Raw genomic sequence first — 25,208 nt, forward strand, 5'->3', positions numbered from 1 at the left:
TTTGGTGTCCCAGCGCTGTTGCTGTGTAGATTACGCTCCCTCACTCCAGAGGCTGAGGTCAGACAGCTCTGCAACATTGTCTGAGCTATTTGGACCTTCATACAAAGCACACTGTTCTCGCTTAAGGCTAACCACAGCTTCCCAGCACACTTATCTGGGGCTAACTGTTACTTCCAGCACACACACACACAGACACCCAGGCGCCCAGGCCAACAGTTGCTAATATTCAATCACATGTGATATAGTATTGGGTTATAGTGCATAACTCAGAACCTCACAGCACACACATCCAAAAATGCTTGTCTATCACTCCAAAAATGTGAACAATAAACTTGGTATATTATGTAATCTGCTTTTAAATTTTATACAGGCTGAATCAAAATTCTATCTTAGATTCCACACAAAGGGGGCATCATTATGTCGTGTCTTTGGCTATGCCAGATTAATTGCTATGACATGCTATTCTATAAAATAATTTCTCCGTAATTAATATTACCTGATTGAACTAAACATGTAAATGTAATTAACTAGAGAGTCGGGCACCACGAAATAATATTTATAGAGCTGTTATCTTCCGAATAAACTCTTAAAGATTTAGTAATATTTTACATCAATAGCAGTCAATATTAATCGTCAGCTTATTCAGTCTCATCTGAAAGTTGTAAATCCTTGGTTACCTGCAAGAATCCTGGCTATCAAGTTGAATCAGCAATACAAAATTGGGTTTAATTATTTATTTACTAAATACCTAACTAATCACACAGAATCACACATACACAATTAAATCATAACTTGATTACAAATTGCAGTCATAAAGGAAAACGTCCCTAGCGGGCGGAACAGATATGACAGCTTGTTACACAAAGGAAAGGGCTGGATTTTAGTGAAAGAACGGGAGACTGGAACAGAGGCGAAGCTGTGCTATCGTAAATACAGTATCTTATGCATTCTAAATTACCGCCCATTTGGAAAAGGAAAATGCAATAAATATTTACTCTGAGCTGCGCTTCAGTAGGTTGGTGGTAGATGGAAGACCGTGTTGCCAAACCGAGTCCTCTGTCCTTTGAAGAATGTCTCTGGTGGTCACTGTCATAGTAACGTCGTTGTGTAGTAGACGGGATACTCTGACTGTCCTTCCTAACCTGCGCTTGTAGCAGCTGTTGCTAACTCAACGGCTAGGAGGTATCACTTCTGTAGTGAATACGAGTTCAAAGTTCATACCATTCACAACCAAAGTCCATGCTGATGTTGGCTTAGTTCTGTAGTTATTATCTGAACTATTCTGACATCGGATCGTCATCCTAATGTACCCGGAACAGAAGGTTATATTTTTGTCAATGGCTTTATATAGTGGAGGGAGAGGGGTGTGTCTGAAAAGTTTATTACCCATGTCTCTTCACATGGGCGGGCCACTGGTTGAGCAGAGGCCCAAACTTATGAAAACCCAAATCTCTCATTTGGAAGCTAAAATTACATTTAATCTCTTTACAAATAATTTAATATTCAAACATTTGAATTAAACAACAATTCCATGTGAATCCGATACCTCTGATGTTTAGACTTTCCACAGTAGAGTTTATGTCATTGTATCATTGATGAGAATGTGTCAGAGGGCAACCGAACTGACATAATATACCTTAAGTACCACCGCATATGTTCAGTTGGTCGGATTACCAGAATATAGTTCATTTCCCCCCAACTTCTGATGTTCCCAGAATCTCTATGTTAACCAAGGGGTTTTCTTATGTCACATCAGTAGGGAAGAGGAACGGGGGAGGGGGGAAAGAGGTATTTATGACTGTCATAAACCTACCCCCAGGCCAACGTCATGACACTGTACTGTCATATTGTGATCAGTAATAAAACATTTCCACCTCTCTTCTTCCATCTATTATTGTACTGTCATATTGTGATCAGTATTAAAACATTTCCACCTCTCTTCTTCCATCTATTACTGTACTGTCATATTCTGATCAATATTAAAACATTTCCACCTCTCTTCTTCCATCTATTACTGTACTGTCATATTGTGATCAATATTAAAACAATTCTACCTCTCTTCTTCCATCTATTACTGTACTGTCATATTGTGATCAATATTAAAACAATTCTACCTCTCTTCTTCCATCTATTACTGTACTGTCATATTGTGATCAATATTAAAACATTTCCACCTCTCTTCTTCCATCTATTACTGTACTGTCATATTGTGATCAATATTAAAACATTTCCACCTCTCTTCTTCATCTATTACTGTACTGCCATATTGTGATCAATATTAAAACATTTCCACCTCTCTTCTTCCATCTATTACTGTACTGCCATATTGTGATCAATATTAAAACATTTCCACCTCTCTTCTTCCATCTATTACTGTACTGTCATATTGTGATCAATATTAAAACATTTCCACCTCTCTTCTTCCATCTATTACTGTACTGTCATATTGTGATCAATATTAAAACATTTCCACCTCTCTTCTTCCATCTATTACTGTACTGTCATATTGTGATCAGTATTAAAACATTTCCACCTCTCTTCTTCCATCTATTACTGTACTGTCATATTGTGATCAATATTAAAACATTTCCACCTCTATTCTTCCATCTATTACTGTACTGTCATATTGTGATCAGTATTAAAACATTTCCACCTCTCTTCTTCCATCTGGTTGATGATCCTTTATTAGTCACATGTACATTTCATTCAGCTGAATTGAGTTTACACAGAAACAAGATTGTTGTGTCAAGAATTTGACAAATAAACATTCTACAATATTTACAAACACCAAGTAGCCCAATAACAACAAGATCAATGATTTCTAAATGAAACCAGTTTCTACAACACAGTGAGGTGATTCATTATATTAATGAAACCAGTTTCTACAACACAGTGTGGTGATTCATTATATTAATGAAACCAGTTTCTACAACACAGTGTGGTGATTCATTATATTAATGAAACCAGTTTCTACAACACAGTGAGGTGATTCATTATATTAATGAAACCAGTTTTAACAACACAGTGAGGTGATTCATTATATTAATGAAACCAGTTTCTACAACACAGTGTGGTGATTCATTATATTAATGAAACCAGTTTTAACAACACAGTGTGGTGATTCATTATATTAATGAAACCAGTTTCTACAACACAGTGAGGTGATTCATTATATTAATGAAACCAGTTTCTACAACACAGTGAGGTGATTCATTATATTAATGAAACCAGTTTCTACAACACAGTGTGGTGATTCATTATATTAATGAAACCAGTTTTAACAACACAGTGAGGTGATTCATTATATTAATGAAACCAGTTTCTACAACACAGTGTGGTGATTCATTATATTAATGAAACCAGTTTTAACAACACAGTGAGGTGATTCATTATATTAATGAAACCAGTTTCTACAACACAGTGAGGTGATTCATTATATTAATGAAACCAGTTTCTACAACACAGTGAGGTGATTCATTATATTAATGAAACCAGTTTTAACAACACAGTGTGGTGATTCATTATATTAATGACTATTAACTTAGGTGGTGTATAACCGTGAATATTTAGATATAATAATCACATAATAATCACATTTTAACTCATAACTAGAGAGATATTCTACATTGTTGCTCCAGTGTGTCTCACTGAACATGACCCTGATTAGAGTGAAACATCATGTTGTGTTTGACACAGGAACCACCTGACACAGGGACACTGAGACGCCAGAACCCCAAAGATGAAACCCTGGATAGAGGGGCTCAGTGAATGTGGAGGTGAATGTGATCAGGTGGGTCAGTGTGTCAGAGGAGGCTCTATAGAAGGACAGAGTGCCGGCTGGCCAGTCCAGAAACACTCCTACTCTGTGGGAGCTGGAGGGGCGGACGTCTATGGTAGTGGGAATCTTATTGTGCCAGGCTCTGTAGCGGTTGTCAGAGCAGCGCAGACTCCAGGATTTGTCATTCCATCCAAGCCAACAGTCATCACCCCCTTCTCTCCTGCTGATTCCTTTATATGTCACTCCTATATCAGCCTCTCCCCCACTCCACTCTGCCTCCCAGTAACAGCGCCCAGTCAGACTCTCTCTACACAGCACCTCCCCACAGTGCTCAAATCTCTCTGGGTGATCAGGATACGGATGGTACTTTCCCATATGTGTCACCGTTTTGTTACCATCAGACAGAAAGCTGTATCTGAATACTGTGTTTGGGTCCAGTGTGAGATCACAGGCATCTGATGGATGAAACCAGACACAATATTAGAAATCATCATCATTCACATTAGAATGTTAACTCACTTTTCACTAATTCATTTAATGTAGATGTTTCTAGGTATCAAAAGGAGAAGTTAAGGTAACTTGAGACTTGTTGAATGATCATATGTTAAACTGTATGGTAATATAAAACACACTTATTCCCATTAATCACACACACACACACACACACACACACACACACACACACACACACACACACACACACACACACACACACACACACACACACACACACACACACAGTCAAAGCAACTCTTTGAAAACTTTGGTGTCCCTGATTTCTGCTTCTGTAGAACTACAGCTGATATTTAATATGACCAAGTCAGTAATGATGGTGGTCTTTGACTTTGACTTAACTTGAATTAAGACTTATTCTTAGTCATATTCTTCACAGCAGTCAACACTCACATTTTCTAAGCCCAGGTTTCATTGTGTACTCTCCACCATGTTCCACACTGTAGCGGTAAGCAGAAGAACAGACAGTCATTGAGTGATACACCTGAACTAACACACACACACACAAACACACACCTTTGTCCAAGTGGTGGTCAGAATGTTTGTCTTAACTAGCCTGATAAGTCCAACATGTCTGATATGAACATGGACATAAACCCTCTACATACTTGAGTTTCTCCAGTCTGCATGTTTCATATTAGACGACAGAATGTCACCTTTGAGGGTATTCATACATATCATATCTGTTTAACCATTTAGAAATGAAAGCACTTTAAGTAGTTCTCCCATTTGAACGAGTCATAATTATTTGGACAAATTCACTTATATTGTATTAAAGTAGTCATAAGTTTAGTATTTGGTCCCATATTCCATTCCTGCAGTGATTACATCATGTTTCTGATACTACTAACTTGTTGAATGTATTTGCAGTTTTGTCTTGGTTGTGTTTTGGATGATGTTTTTCCTCATAGAAACTGAATGGTGAATAATGTCCTGTCATTTTGGAGTCACTTCACTTGTATTGTCAGTAAGAATAGAAGATGTTTCTGAACACTTCTACATTCATGTGGATGCTACCATGATTATGAATAATCATGAATGAATAGGGAATAATGATGAATGAGAAAGTTACAGAGGCACAAAGATCAGACCCCCTCTGTTATTGGTAATGGTGAGAGGTTAGCATGTTTTGTTGTAGCCTCTGTAACTTCCTCATTCATAACTCAGGGCTAGAGACTATAAGGAGTACCAGTACTGAGTCAATGTGCAGGGGTACCAGGTAGTTGAGGTAATTGAGGTAATATGTACATGTAGGTAGGGGTAAAAGTGACTAGACAATCAGGATAGAGATTACATCTCCTCATCCAGGGAGTGCACATACACAATGTTGGTAAATTAGCTTTTAATTCTGAAAGACATTATGAAAGAGATTGGTGTGTTTTTTCACTATCTAATCATGGGGTTCAATGAGAGACACTTGATGGTTTCATTTCAGAGAGACACAATCATGTTTTTTTTCTCCAAAATGCTGTATATCTGCCTCACTCTCAGAGAAATCAGTAGTACTGCTAGGTTTTACACAGTAATAATATATATCTGCCTCACTCTCAGAGAAATCAGTAGTACTGATAGGTTTTACACAGTAATAATATATATCTGCCTCACTCTCAGAGAAATCAGTAGTACTGCTAGGTTTTACACAGTAATAATATATATCTGCCTCACTCTCAGAGAAATCAGTAGTACTGCTAGGTTTTACACAGTAATAATATATATCTGCCTCACTCTCAGAGAAATCAGTAGTACTGATAGGTTTTACACAGTAATAATATATATCTGCCTCACTCTCAGAGAAATCAGTAGTACTGCTAGGTTTTACACAGTAATAATATATATCTGCCTCACTCTCAGAGAAATCAGTAGTACTGCTAGGTTTTACACAGTAATAATATATATCTGCCTCACTCTCAGAGAAATCAGTAGTACTGCTAGGTTTTACACAGTAATAATATATATCTGCCTCACTCTCAGAGAAATCAGTAGTACTGCTAGGTTTTATACAGTAATAATATATATCTGCCTCACTCTCAGAGAAATCAGTAGTACTGCTAGGTTTTACACAGTAATAATATATATCTGCCTCACTCTCAGAGAAATCAGTAGTACTGCTAGGTTTTACACAGTAATAATATATATCTGCCTCACTCTCAGAGAAATCAGTAGTACTGCTAGGTTTTATACAGTAATAATATATATCTGCCTCACTCTCAGAGAAATCAGTAGTACTGCTAGGTTTTATACAGTAATAATATATATCTGCCTCACTCTCAGAGAAATCAGTAGTATTGCTAGGTTTTACACAGTAATAATATATATCTGCCTCACTCTCAGAGAAATCAGTAGTACTGCTAGGTTTTACACAGTAATAATATATATCTGCCTCACTCTCAGAGAAATCAGTAGTACTGCTAGGTTTTATACAGTAATAATATATATCTGCCTCACTCTCAGAGAAATCAGTAGTACTGCTAGGTTTTATACAGTCAAATGTGACCGATGGGCTCGATTCGGTCTTATGTCGCAAAATATGTCGTAAAACGTCTGGTGAAGATGGTGGAGGAGCTTTTCAAATACAGTTGATGTCGGAAGTTTCATACACCTTGGCCAAATACACTTAAACTCAGTTTTTCAGAATTACGGACATTTAATCCTAGTAACAATTCCCTGTCTAAGGTCAGTAAGGATCACCACTTTATTTTAATAAAGTGAAATGTCAGAATAATAGTAGAGATAATGATTTATTTCAGATTTTCTTTCTTTCATCAAATTCCCAGTGGGTCATAAGTTTACATACACTCAATTAGTATTTGGTAGCATTGACTTTAAATTGTTTAACTTGGGTCAAACGTTTCGGGTAGCCTTCCACAAGCTTCCCACAATAAGTTGGGTGAATTTTGCCCATTCCTCCTGACAGAGCTGGTGTAACTGAGTCAGGTTCGTAGGCCTCCTTGCTAGCACACACTGTTTCAGTTCTGCTTGGATACGGCTGCGCTCAGCGTATCCTGCCTTGGCTAATCGCGCTGTTAAGACACTGATGCCCTTTGCAATCGCGTACCTATGACAGAGTGGATTCTTGGCCCTCACTAGCATGAAAACGAAATACAGGCAGAGACTATGTGTGGAAAATGATTTAAGACTGAGACTCTCTCCAATACAACACAACATTGCAGAGTTATGTGCATCATTTCAAGCACACCCTTCTCATTAACCTGTTGTGAGTTATTCAACATTTTTGATGAACAAATAAGGTTATATATGTAAGATGGGTAAATAAAGAGCACACTCATTGATTATTATTATATTATTATTTGTGCCCTGGTCCTATTTTTTTATTTTTTTATTTATTTATTTTTTACCTTTATTTTACTAGGCAAGTCAGTTAAGAACAAATTCTTATTTTCAATGACGGCCTAGGAACAGTGGGTTAACTGCCTGTTCAGGGGCAGAACGGGGCAGAACTATAAGAGCTCTTTGTCACTTCCCATGAGTCAGGTTGAGATAAAAACTCACACTCATTCTTATGTTTAATAAATGTATAGAATAGTGTGTTGTGGCAGGCTTACAATGATGGCAAAACACAACATTTGAGAGTGCGCTGACCCTGGTGCTAGAGGGGGTACAGCTGGAGTGTGCTGACCCTGGTGCTAGAGGGGGTACGCAGCTGGAGGTTGAATGTTTGAAGGGGTACGGGACTATAAAACATTTGGGAACCACTGCCATAGACAAAAACATTCATTTGGACTATTAAAAGGGCCAGGATGAACCATGTCCTAAGTAGTTAAGAGTTAACAGCAGGTGTCTTGATAATACTATAGAATAATGCAGGGAGTCAGTGGTTCCTGCGCCATGTAATTGCTTTGTAGTAGTTAAAATAATGTTTTACATTTCTATATGATCAATCCATAAATAATATAGACCTACATGCAACAGTATGTCTATTTTGACAATGATTTATGTATAATAATTATCTATAATAAGTATTGGTGATGCAATAGCCTAGTTCTATAGCCTAGTCTGGCAGTTACCCAGATCTCTCTTGTGATGCTGCTGCTGATGACAACGGCATGCAACATGTTATTCTACAACATAATAATGATGTCTACATGGCAAATTAACTCATGCTTATTTCTGAAGATTAACTGTGGCCGAAAGGTGGCTGGTTTGAATTCCTTGCCAGGCACAGGAAAAAATGGGCAGAATTGATATGACCACTGGAGGGCTGCTGGGTTCACATCTTCAAAACATTCACCTTTCGTTGGTCCCTTGAGCAAGGCCCTTAAACAACATTCTCTCCGTCCATGGGAGCTGCACTGCAGCTTGAATGACTCCATTTTGTTGCTCCCAGCCTACAGACAGAAACTAAAACAGGAAGCTCCCGCGCTCAGGTCTGTTCAACGCTGGTCCGACCAATCGGATTCCACCCTTCAAGATTGCTTCGATCACGTGGACTGGGATATGTTCCACATTGCGGCGAACAACAACATTGATGAATACGCTGATTCGTCTCAACTGTATGTGTGAGGTAGGCTGTTTGGGGGATTGAGAACGGAGCTGAAGACACATTGCTGTTGTTCGTTGTAACTAATTGTATTATACTGTAAAAAAGTCAGAGTTGACGTGTTCCATCATTCAAACAAAGAGATGCCTCCCTGGCCACCAGTGTGTTTGCATATAATGAAGATCAATTGTACCCCCCATTACATTTTGAATAGATAGTACTCAGACATCTGTTTACAGTAAAGACTATTACCCTGTGGGTAGATAGTACTCAGACATCTGTTTACAGTAAAGACTATTACCCTGTGGATAAATAGTACTCAGACATCTGTTTACAGTAAAGACTATTACCATGTGGATAGATAGTACTCAGACATCTGTTTACAGTAAAGACTATTACCCTGTGGGTACATAGTACTCAGACATCTATAGTGTTTACAGTAAAGACTATTACCCTGTGGATAGATAGTACTCAGACATCTGTTTACAGTAAAGACTATTACCCTGTGGGTAGATAGTACTCAGACATCTGTTTACAGTAAAGACTGTTACCCTGTGGATAAATAGTACTCAGACATCTGTTTACAGTAAAGACTATTACCCTGTGGATAGATAGTACTCAGACATCTGTTTACAGTAAAGACTATTACCCTGTGGATAGATAGTACTCAGACATCTATAGTGTTTACAGTAAAGACTATTACCCTGTGGGTACATAGTACTCAGACATCTGTTTACAGTAAAGACTATTACCCTGTGGGTAGATAGTACTCAGACATCTGTTTACAGTAAAGACTATTACCCTGTGGATAGATAGTACTCAGACATCTGTTTACAGTAAAGACTATTACCCTGTGGGTAGATAGTACTCAGACATCAATAGTGTTTACAGTAAAGACTATTACCCTGTGGGTACATAGTACTCAGACATCTACAGTGTTTACAGTAAAGACTATTACCCTGTGAATAGATAGTACTCAGACATCAATAGTGTTTACAGTAAAGACTATTACCCTGTGGGTACATAGTACTCAGACATCTACAGTGTTTACAGTAAAGACTATTACCCTGTGGGTAGATAGTACTCAGACATCAATAGTGTTTACAGTAAAGACTATTACCCTGTGGGTACATAGTACTCAGACATCTACAGTGTTTACAGTAAAGACTATTACCCTGTGGGTAGATAGTACTCAGACATCAATAGGGTTTACAGTAAAGACTATTACCCTGTGAATAGATAGTACTCAGACATCTACAGTGTTTACAGTAAAGACTATTACCATGTGGATAAATAGTACTCAGACATCTGTTTACAGTAAAGACTATTACCCTGTGGGTAGATAGTACTCAGACATCTGTTTACAGTAAAGACTATTACCCTGTGGGTAGATAGTACTCAGACATCTGTTTACAGTAAAGACTATTACCCTGTGGGTAGATAGTACTCAGACATCTGTTTACAGTAAAGACTATTACCCTGTGGGTAGATAGTACTCAGACATCTGTTTACAGTAAAGACTATTACCCTGTGGGTAGATAGTACTCAGACATCTGTTTACAGTAAAGACTATTACCCTGTGGGTAGATAGTACTCAGACATCTGTTTACAGTAAAGACTATTACCCTGTGGGTAGATAGTACTCAGACATCTGTTTACAGTAAAGACTATTACCCTGTGGGTAGATAGTACTCAGACATCTGTTTACAGTAAAGACTATTACCCTGTGGGTAGATAGTACTCAGACATCTGTTTACAGTAAAGACTATTACCCTGTGGGTAGATAGTACTCAGACATCTGTTTACAGTAAAGACTATTACCCTGTGGGTAGATAGTACTCAGACATCTGTTTACAGTAAAGACTATTACCCTGTGGATAAATAGTACTCAGACATCTGTTTACAGTAAAGACTATTACCCTGTGGATAGATAGTACTCAGACATCTGTTTACAGTAAAGACTATTACCATGTGGATAGATAGTACTCAGACATCTGTTTACAGTAAAGACTATTACCGATCATGACCTGTTTTAATCCCACCCCTCTGCTATTCTCAGCCCACCTATCTCCATAGACCATGATCTGTTTTAATCCCACCCCTCTGCTATTCTCAGCCCAGCCCACCTATCTCCGTAGACCATGATCTGTTTTAATCCCACCCCTCTGCTATTCCCAGCCCACCTATCTCCATAGACCATGATCTGTTTTAATCCCACCCCTCTGCTATTATCAGCCCAGCCCACCTATCTCCGTAGACCATGATCTGTTTTAATCCCACCCCTCTGCTATTCCCAGCCCACCTATCTCCATAGACCATGATCTGTTTTAATCCCACCCCTCTGCTATTCCCAGCCCACCTATCTCCATAGACCATGATCTGTTTTAATCCCACCCCTCTGCTATTCCCAGCCCACCTATCTCCGTAGACCATGATCTGTTTTAATCCCACCCCTCTGCTATTCTCAGCCCACCTATCTCCGTAGACCATCCTCTTTTTGTTTCCACATATATTTTTTAACTGTGATGTCTTACATTATTTTTTAAGCTTTCTAGTCTCATAGGATTGACTGACTATGGCTTTCCAAATCCCCCAGCAGTGCTATTTCTAAGAATAATTGTAAATTAATATTGTACATTTTCAACCATTCCTACTTTCCTATATATTATATTCTTAGCTAAAAATATTACTATTTAAAAGTAGTAGCCATAATTCTTAAATGGCACCATGCATGGTTCTATATGGAACCATTTTGGTTGGGGCAGCAGGTTGGTTAGAGCATTGGGCCAGTAACTGAAAGGTTGCTAGATCAAATCCCTGAGCTGACAATGGAAAAACCTGTTGTTCTGCCCCTGAGCAAGGCAGTTAACCCACTGTTCTCCGGTAGGCTGTCATTGAAAATAAGAATTTGTTCTTAACTGACTCGAAAAAATATGTGAAGAAGAACCTCTAGAGATCTGATCAACAGGGTTCTATATATATACAACTTTTAGTGGTTCCGTATATTAAGCAAAATAGAACCCGTTTTGGTTTAAACAGGAGTGAAGAATGTGTTGATATAACGCCAATATCAAAATTCAGCTTATAACAACGATTAGAATTAGTCAAAACAACAAGGTAATGCCAATATATTAGGCAATAATTAAGAGGAGGCAAAATGATTGTGTCATTCAAAACTTCTATAGATGTGTGTGTGTGTGTGTGTGTGTGTGTGTGTGTGTGTGTGTGTGTGTGTGTGTGTGTGTGTGTGTGTGTACAGTAAAGGTGTGTGTGTGTGTGTGTGTGTGTGTGTGTGTGTGTGTGTGTGTGTGTGTGTGTGTGTGTGTGTGTGTGTGTGTGTGTGTGTGTGTGTGTGTGTGTGTGTGTGTAATTCAAAAATGTATGAATTTAAATCTTAGAACAACAATATTTTACAGACACATGAAGGTTCCCATCAGCAATCATTTCTGATGAAAAATAACTAATGTGAAAAATGGTGGATATAACATTTTAGAAACAAACTTTATAAATTCTTAAACAATATTGTCAGCTCACCTCTTAGTTTTGGTGTCAAGTTCCCCAGAGAGACTCATTTTAGAGGCAGGGCCCCCCTCCTCTCTCTCCCCAGAGAGACTCATTTTAGAGGCAGGGCCCCCCTCCTCTCTCTCCCCAGAGAGATTCATTTTAGAGGCAGGGCCCCCCTCCTCTCTCTTCCCAGAGAGACTCATTTTCGAGCACTGACCCCTAAACAGAGATCCAACATGTTGGTTGTGGTTAATACAGTGACAACTAATTATTGAAGGTCAAATGTTCTATTAATTATCTCTTAGAAATAAAACATTTACTAACAGACTCATCCAAACAGTCAGGTGATTTAATGCATCACATCAACATGTAGTTGTGATTGATATTTTTCACCTTTTATCCATCGAGTGGAACTAATAATAATAATAATAACAATAATAATAATAATATAATATTAATAATACAACTATAATATATAGAATATAATATTCATAATAATAATGTCTCACTTTCTCTTTTAATAATGTCTCTCATTCTAGTGTGTTGCTTTGTTCAACAGGTCTGATATTATTCTGCTGTTACTGAATTCAGTTCATAATAACAATGTTAAGTATGTTCAGTGGTTTCATACCAAACTACACAGGAAGCAGGAGATCATTGTAATTTAGAAAACAACAAATGTTCTGATATTCTGAAAGATGATTTACAACTATGATACATTAACATTTTTAAAAATGGTAAAATAACCACGATATACAAATCGTATAATACGATATAGGAACAACATGTTATTGAAATTGACTTGCCTACGCCCAGTTAGCGCCATTTTGTATGATTGAACTGTCACGTAGCTGTCCCAGGTGAAATGGACTGTTAGATCCGAGTGTTTTCCTGTCATTCACTATACTAAAATAAAACCATACATTTAATGTCTCTACACACTTTACAATAATCCCTGGGAAGATTCTTACCTTGTAGCCTGAATTCACAACCAGAACATGTTAAGTCATTGAGATATTTTCCGTTGTGCTGAGAGAGCAGCTTCCTGATGACAAGTGTCTCTGTATCTGTGTTCTAGGTACAGTTGATCTTTGGATGCAATAATATCTGGTCAAAGTCTAGTGACACAACACCATAGTATATCATAAACATAACAGCAGTTTAACCTTTGGCCAGTAAAGGACATGGAATACTATAAAACAGGGTTCGTCAACTAGGTTGGGCTTCAGGACAATTTATTTTCTGAGTTAAAGTAGGCGGGCCAGAACATAATTAGCATATCATATTAGCACAAGTAATAGGCTACACTACAAAATGAACAACATGTTTCACACATTTGATTAGTACATAATACATTCAGTTACAATAAAATAATTTTGATCTTATTAAGTTCATGTTTGCATTGAAAATGTCACTGTTTGTAAATAATTCAATCTCAGACGGCATTATGAATCTAAGCATGGTACTTTCAAAGTGGCCTTCCCGCCCCAGACAGAGGCCTTCCCGCCCCAGACAGAGGCCTTCCCGCCCCAGACAGAGGCCTTCCCGCCCCAGACAGAGGCCAGATACAGAAAAATTGAAGCATTAACTACAAGCTACAAACACGGCAGTAGAATCCTCCTTCGTGGCCTGACCCAACAACAGAAGGTCACACGGCAGTAGAATCCTCCTTCGTGGCCTGACCCAACAACAGAAGGTCACACGGCAGTAGAATCCTCCTTCGTGGCCTGACCCAACAACAGAAGGTCACACGGCAGTAGAATCCTCCTTCGTGGCCTGACCCAACAACAGAAGGTCACACGGCAGTAGAATCCTCCTTCGTGGCCTGACCCAACAACAGAAGGTCACACGGCAGTAGAATCCTCCTTCGAGGCCTGACCCAACAACAGAAGGTCACACGGCAGTAGAATCCTCATTCGTGGCCTGACCCAACAACAGAAGGTCTAACGGCAGTAGAATCCTCCCTCGTGGCCTGACCCAACAACAGAAGGTCACACGGCAGCAGAATCCTCCTTCGTGGTCTGACCCAACAACAGAAGGTCACATGGCAGTAGAATCCTCCTTCGTGGCCTGACCCAACAACAGAAGGTCACACGGCAGTAGAATCCTCCTTCGTGGCCTGACCCAACAACAGAAGGTCACACGGCAGTAGAATCCTCCTTCGTGGCCTGACCCAACAACAGAAGGTCACACGGCAGTAGAATCCTCCTTCGTGGCCTGACCCAACAACAGAAGGTCACATGGCAGTAGAATCCTACTTCGTGGCCTGACCCAACAACAGAAGGTCACACGGCAGTAGAATCCTCCTTCGTGGCCTGACCCAACAACAGAAGGTCACACGGCAGTAGAATCCTCCTTCGTGGCCTGACCCAACAACAGAAGGTCACACGTCAGTAGAATCCTCCTTCGTGGCCTGACCCAACAACAGAAGGTCACACGGCAGTAGAATCCTCCTTCGTGGCCTGACCCAACAACAGAAGGTCACACGGCAGTAGAATCCTCCTTCGTGGCCTGACCCAACAACAGAAGGTCACACGGCAGTAGAATCCTCCTTCGTGGCCTGACCCAACAACAGAAGGTCACACGGCAGTAGAATCCTCCTTCGTGGCCTGACCCAACAACAGAAGGTCACACGGCAGTAGGATCCTCCTTCGTGGCCTGACCCAACAACAGAAGGTCACACGGCAGTAGAATCCTCCTTCGTGGCCTGACCCAACAACAGAAGGTCACAGGGCAGTAGAATCCTCCTTCGTGGCCTGACCCAACAACAGAAGGTCACACGGCAGTAGAATCCTCCTTCGTGGCCTGACCCAACAACAGAAGGTCACACGGCAGTAGAATCCTCCTTCGTGGCCTGACCCAACAACAGAAGGTCACAAGTGCCTTCCTAAAAGCATCCTGGGTTCTAACCAAACACAACATGCCCTTCACAGACGCAGAGCTGTTTAAAAAGTACATGGTGACAGTTTTGGAGGGATTGGCTACAGACAAGTCAATGGATAGCATCATTGTGTCTGTCAAACAGGTGCCCCTGTCTGCATCAACAGCCGGACACCGTGTCCGTGCTCTGGTGGATGACGTGCATAGGATTGTTCTGGAGGGGCTCAGTCAGGCTGAGCATTTTCCCTTGCTATTGATGAGAGAACTGTTGTTCCCCTGGCTATTGATGAGAGAACTGTTGTTCCCCTGGCTATTGATGAGAGAACTGTTGTTCCCCTGGCTATTGATGAGAGAACTGTTGTTCCCCTGGCTATTGATGAGATAACTGTTGTTCCCCTGGCTATTGATGAGAGAACTGTTGTTCCCCTGGCTATTGATGAGAGAACTGTTGTTCCCCTGGCTATTGATGAGAGAACTGTTGTTCCCCTGGCTATTGATGAGAGAACTGTTGTTCCCCTGGCTATTGATGAGAGAACTGACAACACCGATGTAGCACAGTTGTGTGTAGATGTCTGTTATTTTCATGGAAATGACTTTAAAGAAGAGCTTCTGGCACTGATTCCCCTGGAAGGACATACCACCGGGGACGTTCCCCTGGAAGGACACACCACCGGGGACGTTCCCCTGGAAGGACACACCACCGGGGACGTTCCCCTGGAAGGACACACCACCGGGGACGTTCCCCTGGAAGGACACACCACCGGGGACGTTCCCCTGGAAGGGCACACCACCGGGGACGTTCCCCTGGAAGGACACACCACCGGGGACGTTCCCCTGGAAGGACACACCACCGGGGACGTTCCCCTGGAAGGACACACCACCGGGGACGTTCCCCTGGAAGGACACACCACCGGGGACGTTCCCCTGGAAGGACACACCACCGGGGACGTTCCCCTGGAAGGACACACCACCGGGGACGTTCCCCTGGAAGGACACACCACCGGGGACGTTCCCCTGGAAGGACACACCACCGGGGACATCCTATTCACAAAGTTGGAAGAATTGTTTACGCAGCATGGCTTGTCATTCGAAAAGTCAACTCTGTGGTCTCCAACGGGGCTCCTGCTATGATAGGCAGACACAGGGGCCTGGTCAGCAGGTTGAAGGAGATCACCCCACAAATGAATGGCTGGCATCGTCTCATGCATCAGAGTGTGCTGTGTGCCAGACTAAACGCTACTGTGACAGATGTGATGGATAAAGTCATGCGCATAATAAGCTTTGTCAGGGAGACATCAAGCAACACAACACCGTCTTTTACGCAAGCTGGTGACAGAATCAGAGGAGGCCATCCAGGATGATCTCCTGCTTCACAACAACGTGCACTGGCTGAGTAAAGGAAAAGCAAGCTGGTGACAGAATCAGAGGAGACCATCCAGGATGATCTCCTGCTTCACAACAACGTGCGCTGGCTGAGTAAAGGAAAAGCTCCAGAGCCATTCTGTCAGCTGCATGACCAGGTTGTGGGTTTTGTCAGAAAAAGCTAAATGAGGGCAGCAGCTGACCACCTTCGTATTCTGGAAATGTAGGAATTCCTCTCTAATGTAGCTTTTTTGGCGACATTCTGTAACTTAAACAGGTTAAATCTGCAGTTACAAGGAAGAGTGAAAACAGTTGTTGACTTGAGGCTTTTACTAGGAAGCTTGAGTTGTTCAATATGGACTCTGGAAGGCTACTGCTCTTCAGCACACTGAAGAATGACAGGCAGAGGGACCAGACAACTTCTCCTCCAGATCTGAAGACTACAGCAGCCCAACGATATCATTTCATTGTAATGTGATATTCTCACAGTCCGCCCTGGTGGATAATTCTCCTCCCTCGCTAAGAAAACGGTACCCTCGCTGGATAAGGCCGCAACTGTTCTGTCGTTAAAGGATCAGGATATCAAGATCAGGTTATCAGGATCAGGTTATCAGGATCAGGTTATCAGGATCAGGTTATCAGGACCAGGTTATCAGGACCAGGTTATCAGGACCAGTTTATCAGGACCAGTCTATCAGGACCAGTCTATCGGGACCAGTCTATCGGGACCAGTCTATCGGGACCAGGTTATCGGGAGCAGGTTATCGGGAGCAGGCTATCGGGAGCAGGCTATCGGGAGCAGGCTATCGGGAGCAGGCTATCGGGAGCAGGCTATCGGGAGCAGGCTATCAGGATCAGGCTATCAGGATCAGGCTATCAGGCTATCAGGATCAGGTTATCAGGTTAAGGTTATCAGGATCAGGTTATCAGGATCAGGTTAAGGCTATCAGGATCAGGCTATCAGGATCAGGTTATCAGGATCAGGTTAAGGCTATCAGAATCAGGCTATCAGGATCAGGCTATCAGGACCAGGTTATCAGGACCAGGTTATCAGGATCAGGTTATCAGGACCAGGTTATTCCGATACAGACATCTCCTTTTATTCTTTCCATTATTGTTTAATGTAGGACGCTATGTACTGTACGTGCCTTCACCCCCACATAGCCTAGCTCATATTATTGTTTCATGTAGGACGCTACATTTCTGGCCAATTGTAAATAGGCCTAGAAAAAAAAATCCCTCTTCAATTCGGCCATTTTGCTTTCTTGTGGAAGATGCTGTTCAGCCACATAGCCTAGCTCAGCCAGTTAAGTTATTTTATACGGGCCTTCACTCTGAAGAAATAGACTCCAATTAAGCCCTCTTGTTATTTTAAAAATCACATTAAAATGAAGATTATTGTTGAAATGAATTACTCGACTGGTGTAGGTTTTCTCCATCTGTTGCCTAACAAGTTATCTATATTTTCAGCACCAGGCGCTGTTCACCTCCTATTGATTGTGCTGCAGTTGTCGCTTTATGTTTCAGCACCACAAAATGGTCCTCTACCTGCTTTATTAGTCTCCTGCATTCTCTCTCCTCATGAATGAAGTTAACATGTAACTTGTGCATTATTTAGGGAGGGTAACATTGTAGATACACTACACCACCATTTAGAATACAGTAGGAACTCTTTCCATTTGTCCTACTGAAACACACAGAAAACAATAGTATTTAGCCTAAAGCAGCATCTGATTTTACAGTAGACTATAGATGTAGGCTACTGTATAGTCACATGGCTCAGTGTTAAAATGTTAGAGCAGCACATTGGTCTGAACAACTTATATCCTCTTAGTGAATGTCTCTTAATGAGAAAGAATCATCAAAATGGATGAGAATATTGCATTTTGAAATGTAAATACTATTGAATCTGTAGACAAATTGAAATAGTGATTCCGACGTCAGTGGATCTGCGTGAGGGGTGAGTCAGAACTACAACTCCCTGTTTCACGTTGCATCACGTCCAGTGTTGAGGAACTGTAAGGGGGGAGTCAGAACTACAACTCCCTGTTTCACGTTGCATCACGTCCAGTGTTGAGGAACTGTAAGGGGGGAGTCAGAACTACAACTCCCTGTTTCACGTTGCATCACGTCCAGTGTTGAGGAACTGTAATGGTTTGAAAACACCTGCTCTTTAAGAAGAACTACAACTCCCTGTTTCACGTTGCATCACGTCCAGTGTTGAGGAACTGTAATGGTTTGAAAACACCTGCTCTTTAAGAAGAACTACAACTCCCTGTTTCACGTTGCATCACGTCCTGTGTTGAGGAACTGTAATGGTTTGACTACACCTGCTCTTTAAGAAGGACTACAACTCCCTGTTTCACGTTGCATCACGTCCAGTGTTGAGGAACTGTAATGGTTTGAAAACACCTGCTCTTTAAGAAGAACTACAACTCCCTGTTTCACGTTGCATCACGTCCAGTGTTGAGGAAGAACTACAATTCCGGCGGCGCCTCTAAGGAGACAGAGCTCTAAGGAGCTCTCTAAGGTCAGGGCGTGACAGATAGGACCACAGCTCTCTAAGGTCAGGGCGTGACAGATACGACCACAGCTCTCTAAGGTCAGGGCGTGACAGATAGGACCACAGGTCTCTAAGGTCAGGGCGTGACAGATAGGACCACAGCTCTCTAAGGTCAGGGCGTGACAGATAGGACCACAGCTCTCTAAGGTCAGGGCGTGACAGATACGACCACAGCCTCTCCATCTGCTCCCCATCTGCCAGTCCAGCACCTTCCACATATCGGGTGTTGAATTTCATCGAGAAATATAAAATCATGTCATACCATGGTAAAAGGGTTATTTGGTTAAACCTTATAAAATATGAAAAAATACCTACTGACAATATTAATGATCCTGTTCAAGTACCTGACATGGCAAGTCATGTCCATCAGCATGGAAAACTGGAACAACCAATTTGGTCCCATGCTTCAATTCAGGAAGGTTTCTCTAAAAAGTTATGGACAAAATGTTCATGTTAAAACTATTTTTGGAGAAAACTGCTTTTCAAATGTTAAAGTCAATAATATCGAATAAAAAAGGTTCATTACTTTCACATGTGGCTGCATCTGGCATCAATGTCCTCCATGAAGATGAGATTTATGTTCTGGCCTCTCATCCCCTCCTCCATCTCTCAGCAGGTTCACTGCATCTGGCATCAATGTCCTCCATGAAGATGAGATTGATGTTCTGGCCTCTCATCCCCTCCTCCATCTCCCAGCAGGTTCACTGCATCTGGCATCAATGTCCTCCATGACGATGAGATTGATGTTCTGGCCTCTCATCCCCTCCTCCATCTCACAGCAGGTTCACTGCATCTGGCATCAATGTCCTCCGTGACGATGAGATTGATGTTCTGGCCTCTCATCCCCTCCTCCATCTCTCAGCAGGTTCACTGCATTTGACAAACTAAAGAAGAGATACATCATTATTTACAAACTAAATTAATCAAACACTGAAAAAAAATATTCAAAATAAACTGAAAATACCTCCATATTACTGCATCCCACCTGTTACCCTTTTTCATGTTCAGGAAGTGAAGCTGGTGGTCACGCTGGCAGGAAACCCCCAACACACCTGTCACCCTTTTTCATGTTCAGGAAGTGAAGCTGGTGGTCACGCTGGCAGGAGACCCCCAACACACCTGTCACCCTTTGTCATGTTCAGGAAGTGAAGCTGGTGGTCACGCTGGCAGGAAACCCCCAACACACCTGTCATCCTTTGTCATGTTCAGGAAGTGAAGCTGGTGGTCACGATGGCAGGAAACCCCCAACCCACCTGTCACCCTTTTTCATGTTCAGGAAGTGAAGCTGGTGGTCACGCTGGCAGGAAACCCCCAACCCACCTGTCACCCTTTTTCATGTTCAGGAAGTGAAGCTGGTGGTCACGCTGGCAGGAAACCCCCAACACACCTGTCACCCTTTTTCATGTTCAGGAAGTGAAGCTGGTGGTCACGCTGGCAGGAAACCCCCAACACACCTGTCACCCTTTTTCATGTTCAGGAAGTGAAGCTGGTGGTCACGCTGGCAGGAAACCCCCAACACACCTGTCACCCTTTTTCATGTTCAGGAAGTGAAGCTGGTGGTCACGCTGGCAGGAAACCCCCAACACACCTGTCACCCTTTTTCATGTTCAGGAAGTGAAGCTGGTGGTCACGCTGGCAGGAAACCCCCAACACACCTGTCTCCTCCTATTTCCTTGTTTTGGGTTTGGACCTGATGGCGTTGCCTGCTTGAAATCCATATGAACCCTAAAAAAATGACAATATAATATCTAGTACAGTACAGGTATAACGTACTGAGCTGTTGAGGCTCACAAACGAGATGTCTAATATACCTGGATACAACTTTATAGTTGTTGGACCCCAGGAAGAGTAGCTGCTGTTACCATCACTGTCCCATTGTCCTGTAAAGAGATGTCTAATGTACCTGGATACAACTTTATAGTTGTTGGACCCCAGGAAGAGTAGCTGCTGTTACCACCACTGTCCCATTGTCCTGTAAAGAGATGTCTAATATACCTGGATATAACTTTATAGTTGTTGGACCCCAGGAAGAGTAGCTGCTGTTACCACCACTGTCCCATTGTCCTGTAAAGAGATGTCTAATATACCTGGATACAACTTTATAGTTGTTGGACCCCAGGAAGAGTAGCTGCTGTTACCACCACTGTCCCATTGTCCTGTAAAGAGATGTCTAATATACCTGGAAACAACTTTATAGTTGTTGGACCCCAGGAAGAGTAGCTGCTGTTACCAACACTGTCTCATTGTCCTGTAAAGAGATGTCTAATATACCTGGATACAACTTTATAGTTGTTGGACCCCAGGAAGAGTAGCTGCTGGTTTTAGTGTCAACTTGAATTAGAGTGTGGCTGTGGAAGACTGGTCCCTTGATGATGTCTGCAAGTGGCGGAGTACCAATGATCTCCATGATTCCATCCCATCATTCCAACGTTCACAATCTTTCTGAAGAATGCCAACTCTATTCAATAGTCCACTTTGCAACGAGCAAACTTTCTCTGTGTCCAGACGACTCACACATATTGTCCTCTATCACCAGCATGAACCACATGTTCTAATTACCTGTGGAGTTAATGGGGGAAAACAAATAGATGTTTCAGCATCTATCGGTCACACATCTACCAAAACCACAGAGAGCTTTTAAGAGACAACTTAGATGAGAATTGCCCTCATGATGAATTTGAGACTGGCACTGATCCCATTGAAGATGACATGAGAGATGTAGAGAGTCTGCCAGAGGCTGAATATGTTCAAAGCCACAGAGATCAACACTGAGCAGCTAATTGAAGGTCTCTAAAACAATATCTGTCTTTTTATTTAGTAAATCAGGAAAGAACACTGCATCCCAGCTACGGAACAGAATAACATTGTTGAGGACCTCAGAACCATTGTTGATGCATTATGACACTACAGTGTTCCCCTCAGGTTTCATCTGACAAATAAACTAATACATGTGGTTGAACAGGACGATCTCAGGGACTTGCTTAACAACTCTGCAGTATTTGAGGAATGCATTAGATGCATAATCTCTGAGTGGATGCTGGAGCATTACTGTGTGAAAGAACTGGGCGTGGTCAGGACAATTGAAGTACCACTGAGCAACAAAGAAGGTTATAAAACAAGGTCATTTCAATACAGCTACATTTCCCCCAGGCTACATGAATATAAAGAGACATGAGACAAAACAATCATAATGAATCAGATTACATGGCCCCCAGGCTACATGAATATAAAGAGACATGAGACAAAACAATCACAATGAATCAGATTACATGGCCCCCAGGCTACATGAATATAAAGAGACATGAGACAAAACAATCATAATGAATCAGATTACATGGCCTCCAGGCTACATGAATATAAAGAGACATGAGACAAAACAATCATAATGAATCAGATTACATGGAGAGGGGGACCTGATCCTAGATCATAATGAATCAGATTACATGGAGAGGGGGACCTGATCCTAGATCATAATGAATCAGATTACATGGAGAGGGGGGGGCTGATCCTAGATCATAATGAATCAGATTACATGGAGAGGAGGGACCTGATCCTAGATCATAATGAATCAGATTACATGGAGAGGGAGGACCTGATCCTAGATCATAATGAATCAGATTACATGGAGAGGAGGGACCTGATCCTAGATCATAATGAATCAGATTACATGGAGAGGGGGACCTGATCCTAGATCATAATGAATCAGATTACATGGAGAGGGAGGACCTGATCCTAGATCATAATGAATCAGATTACATGGAGAGGGGGGGGCTGATCCTAGATCATAATGAATCAGATTACATGGAGAGGGGGGGGCTGATCCTAGATCATAATGAATCAGATTACATGGAGAGAGGGGACCTGATCCTAGATCATAATGAGTCAGATTACATGGAGAGGGGGACCTGATCCTAGATCATAATGAATCAGATTACATGGAGAGGGGGGGACCTGATCCTAGATCATAATGAATCAGATTACATGGAGAGGGGGGACCTGATCCTAGATCATAATGAATCAGTTTACATGGAGGGGGGACCTGATCCTAGATCATAATGAATCAGTTTACATGGAGGGGGGGACCTGATCCTAGGTCAGCACCCTCCTCTGGGACACTGCCTGTATGAAACAGAACACATAGTTGTAAAGTCTAGTTACAGCAGGTGTTTACTGCCATCTAGTGGAAGATACCAATAAAACACGTATTATCAAGATGGGGAGACGGCTGAGCTGAAACAGAAAGTAAAGTTGTTCTTTTGTTCAGGATCCATTTTGAGACGACAGAGCAGAAAACACTATATGGAGATTATTGAAAAATAAAGTAAGTATTTCTGAAAAATAATTTATTCTAAAGGACAGAGTAAGAGAATGAATATCTGTAATGAGATATTACTAGTTAGTAGAACTGCTACTGGAGCTGAGTTGCTGACAGACAGCAGTTTTCAAAGTGTAAACTAATCAGTAGGCCGACATGTTATCAGTAAAACGTCTGGTAAAGATGGTAGAGGAGCTTTTCAAATATATGGTTTTATGTTAATCTCAGGGTTTCTCAATACTTTTGTTCTTACCAGCACTTACACACCTGATTCAACTTATCATCAAATATTTTAAGACAGTTTAATATTTGAGGCATACAAATTAACATTCTCAAATTAAAACCTTTTGGGTTTGTAGGACTGCTTACAATTATTAAAGTCCGACACTAACTCACATTTTGCAGGAAAAAAACACAACTAAACTTGGTTTCGAGTAAATTAAATGTTTATCAAAAATAATGTAAGAGAGATGTCTTGAAGAAACGCGTCTGGGTTTAGAACTCTGTGCCTCAGTGCGCTGCGACTGTGGGAAGTTCGTTTTGCATGGCCCGGTGCTACAGGTGGGTGGACATTTACTTTAAGGACCAATGGATTGGTATAAAATGCGCAAACTCTGCTCACCCGGGGAGCCGGGCAATGCAAAACAAATTCCCCCAGTGACCGTTACTTTATTTCCTGATATGAAATTGAAAGTAACTTTGTAGCCGACCCAGTTCCAAAATGTCTGAAACTGTGGCTCATATGGAACGTTAGAACAGTGGTGGAAACAGAACTCAGTTCTCAACTCAATTGTCATACATGACTAAAAGTAAAGATACCTTAATAGAAATTATTAAATTAAAAATGAAAGTCACCCAGTAAAATTCTACTTCAGTAAAAGTCTAAAAGTATTTGGTTTTAAATATTATTAAGTATCAAAAGTACATTTAATTGCTAAAATATACTTAATTATCAAAGTAAAAGTAAAGTAGTAATAATTTCAATTCCTTTTATTAATCAAACCAGACGGCACAACTTTCTTGTTATTTTAATTTCCGGATAGCCAGGGTCACACTCCAACACTAGGGGGCACGAACCATGAAAAACAGCCTCAGACCATTATTCCTCCTCCACCAAACTTTGCAGTTGTCACTATGCATTCGGGCAGGTAGCGTTTTCCTGGCATCCGCCAAACCCAGATTCGTCCGTCGGACTGCCAGATGGTGAAGCGTGATTCATAATTCACTCAAGCAGATGCTTGGCATTGCGCATGATGATCTTGTGTGCGGCTGCTCGACCATGGAAACTAATTTCTAACTAATGAAGCTCCCGACGAACAGTTATTTTGCTGACGTTGCAGTTTGGAACTTGGTAGTGAGTGTTGCAACCGAGGACAGACCATTTTTATGCTCTTCTGCACTCGGTTGGCCCGTTCTGTGAGCTTGTGTGGCCTACCACTTCACAGTTGAGCCGTTGTTGCTCCTAGACGTTTCCACTTCACAATAACAGCACTTACAGTTGACCGGGGCAGCTCTAGCAGGGCAGGAATTTGACAAACTGACTTGTTGGTAAGGTGGCATCCTATGACATTTGTCTATGGAGATTGCATGGCGGTCTGCTCGATTCTATACATCTGTCAGCAGCGGGTGTGGCTGAAATAGCTGAATTTTCTCATTTGAAGGGGTGTCCACATACTTTTGTATATATAGTGTACATGCTCTGTCCTGCTACTGGTAGGACTATAACATTATGTGAACTGACCTGAACAGGTTTAGGCTGGTCATCTATGATATGTAGGCTATAGCTGAGGTATAG

General features: G+C 41.5%; 1 protein-coding gene across 1 annotated transcript; it reads right to left on the minus strand.

The window, feature by feature from the left end:
- Window positions 1-3,515: 3,515 nt before the first annotated feature.
- On the minus strand, window positions 3,516-4,715 carry LOC120042907 (stonustoxin subunit beta-like). Its single transcript, XM_038987673.1, has 2 exons — window positions 4,685-4,715; window positions 3,516-4,233 (listed from the first exon to the last, which is right to left on the minus strand). The coding sequence occupies exons 1-2, from the start codon at window positions 4,704-4,706 to the stop codon at window positions 3,677-3,679; spliced, it is 579 nt and encodes a 192-aa protein (XP_038843601.1). The 5' UTR covers window positions 4,707-4,715; the 3' UTR covers window positions 3,516-3,676.
- Between the last annotated feature and the right edge of the window lie 20,493 nt (window positions 4,716-25,208).

This window comes from Salvelinus namaycush, unplaced genomic scaffold, assembly GCF_016432855.1.
Source record: "Salvelinus namaycush isolate Seneca unplaced genomic scaffold, SaNama_1.0 Scaffold8, whole genome shotgun sequence".
NCBI classification, from domain to species: domain Eukaryota; kingdom Metazoa; phylum Chordata; class Actinopteri; order Salmoniformes; family Salmonidae; genus Salvelinus; species Salvelinus namaycush.

What these genes read in the sequence shown, in the direction of transcription:
- LOC120042907 (XM_038987673.1), bottom strand. Translation starts at nt 4,706, where the DNA reads ATGAAACCTGGGCTTAGAAAAT. An exon ending in GAAACCTGGGCTTAGAAAAT is followed by an intron (nt 4,234 to 4,684) that starts GTGAGTGTTGAC and finishes TTCATCCATCAG; the next exon opens with ATGCCTGTGATCTCACACTG.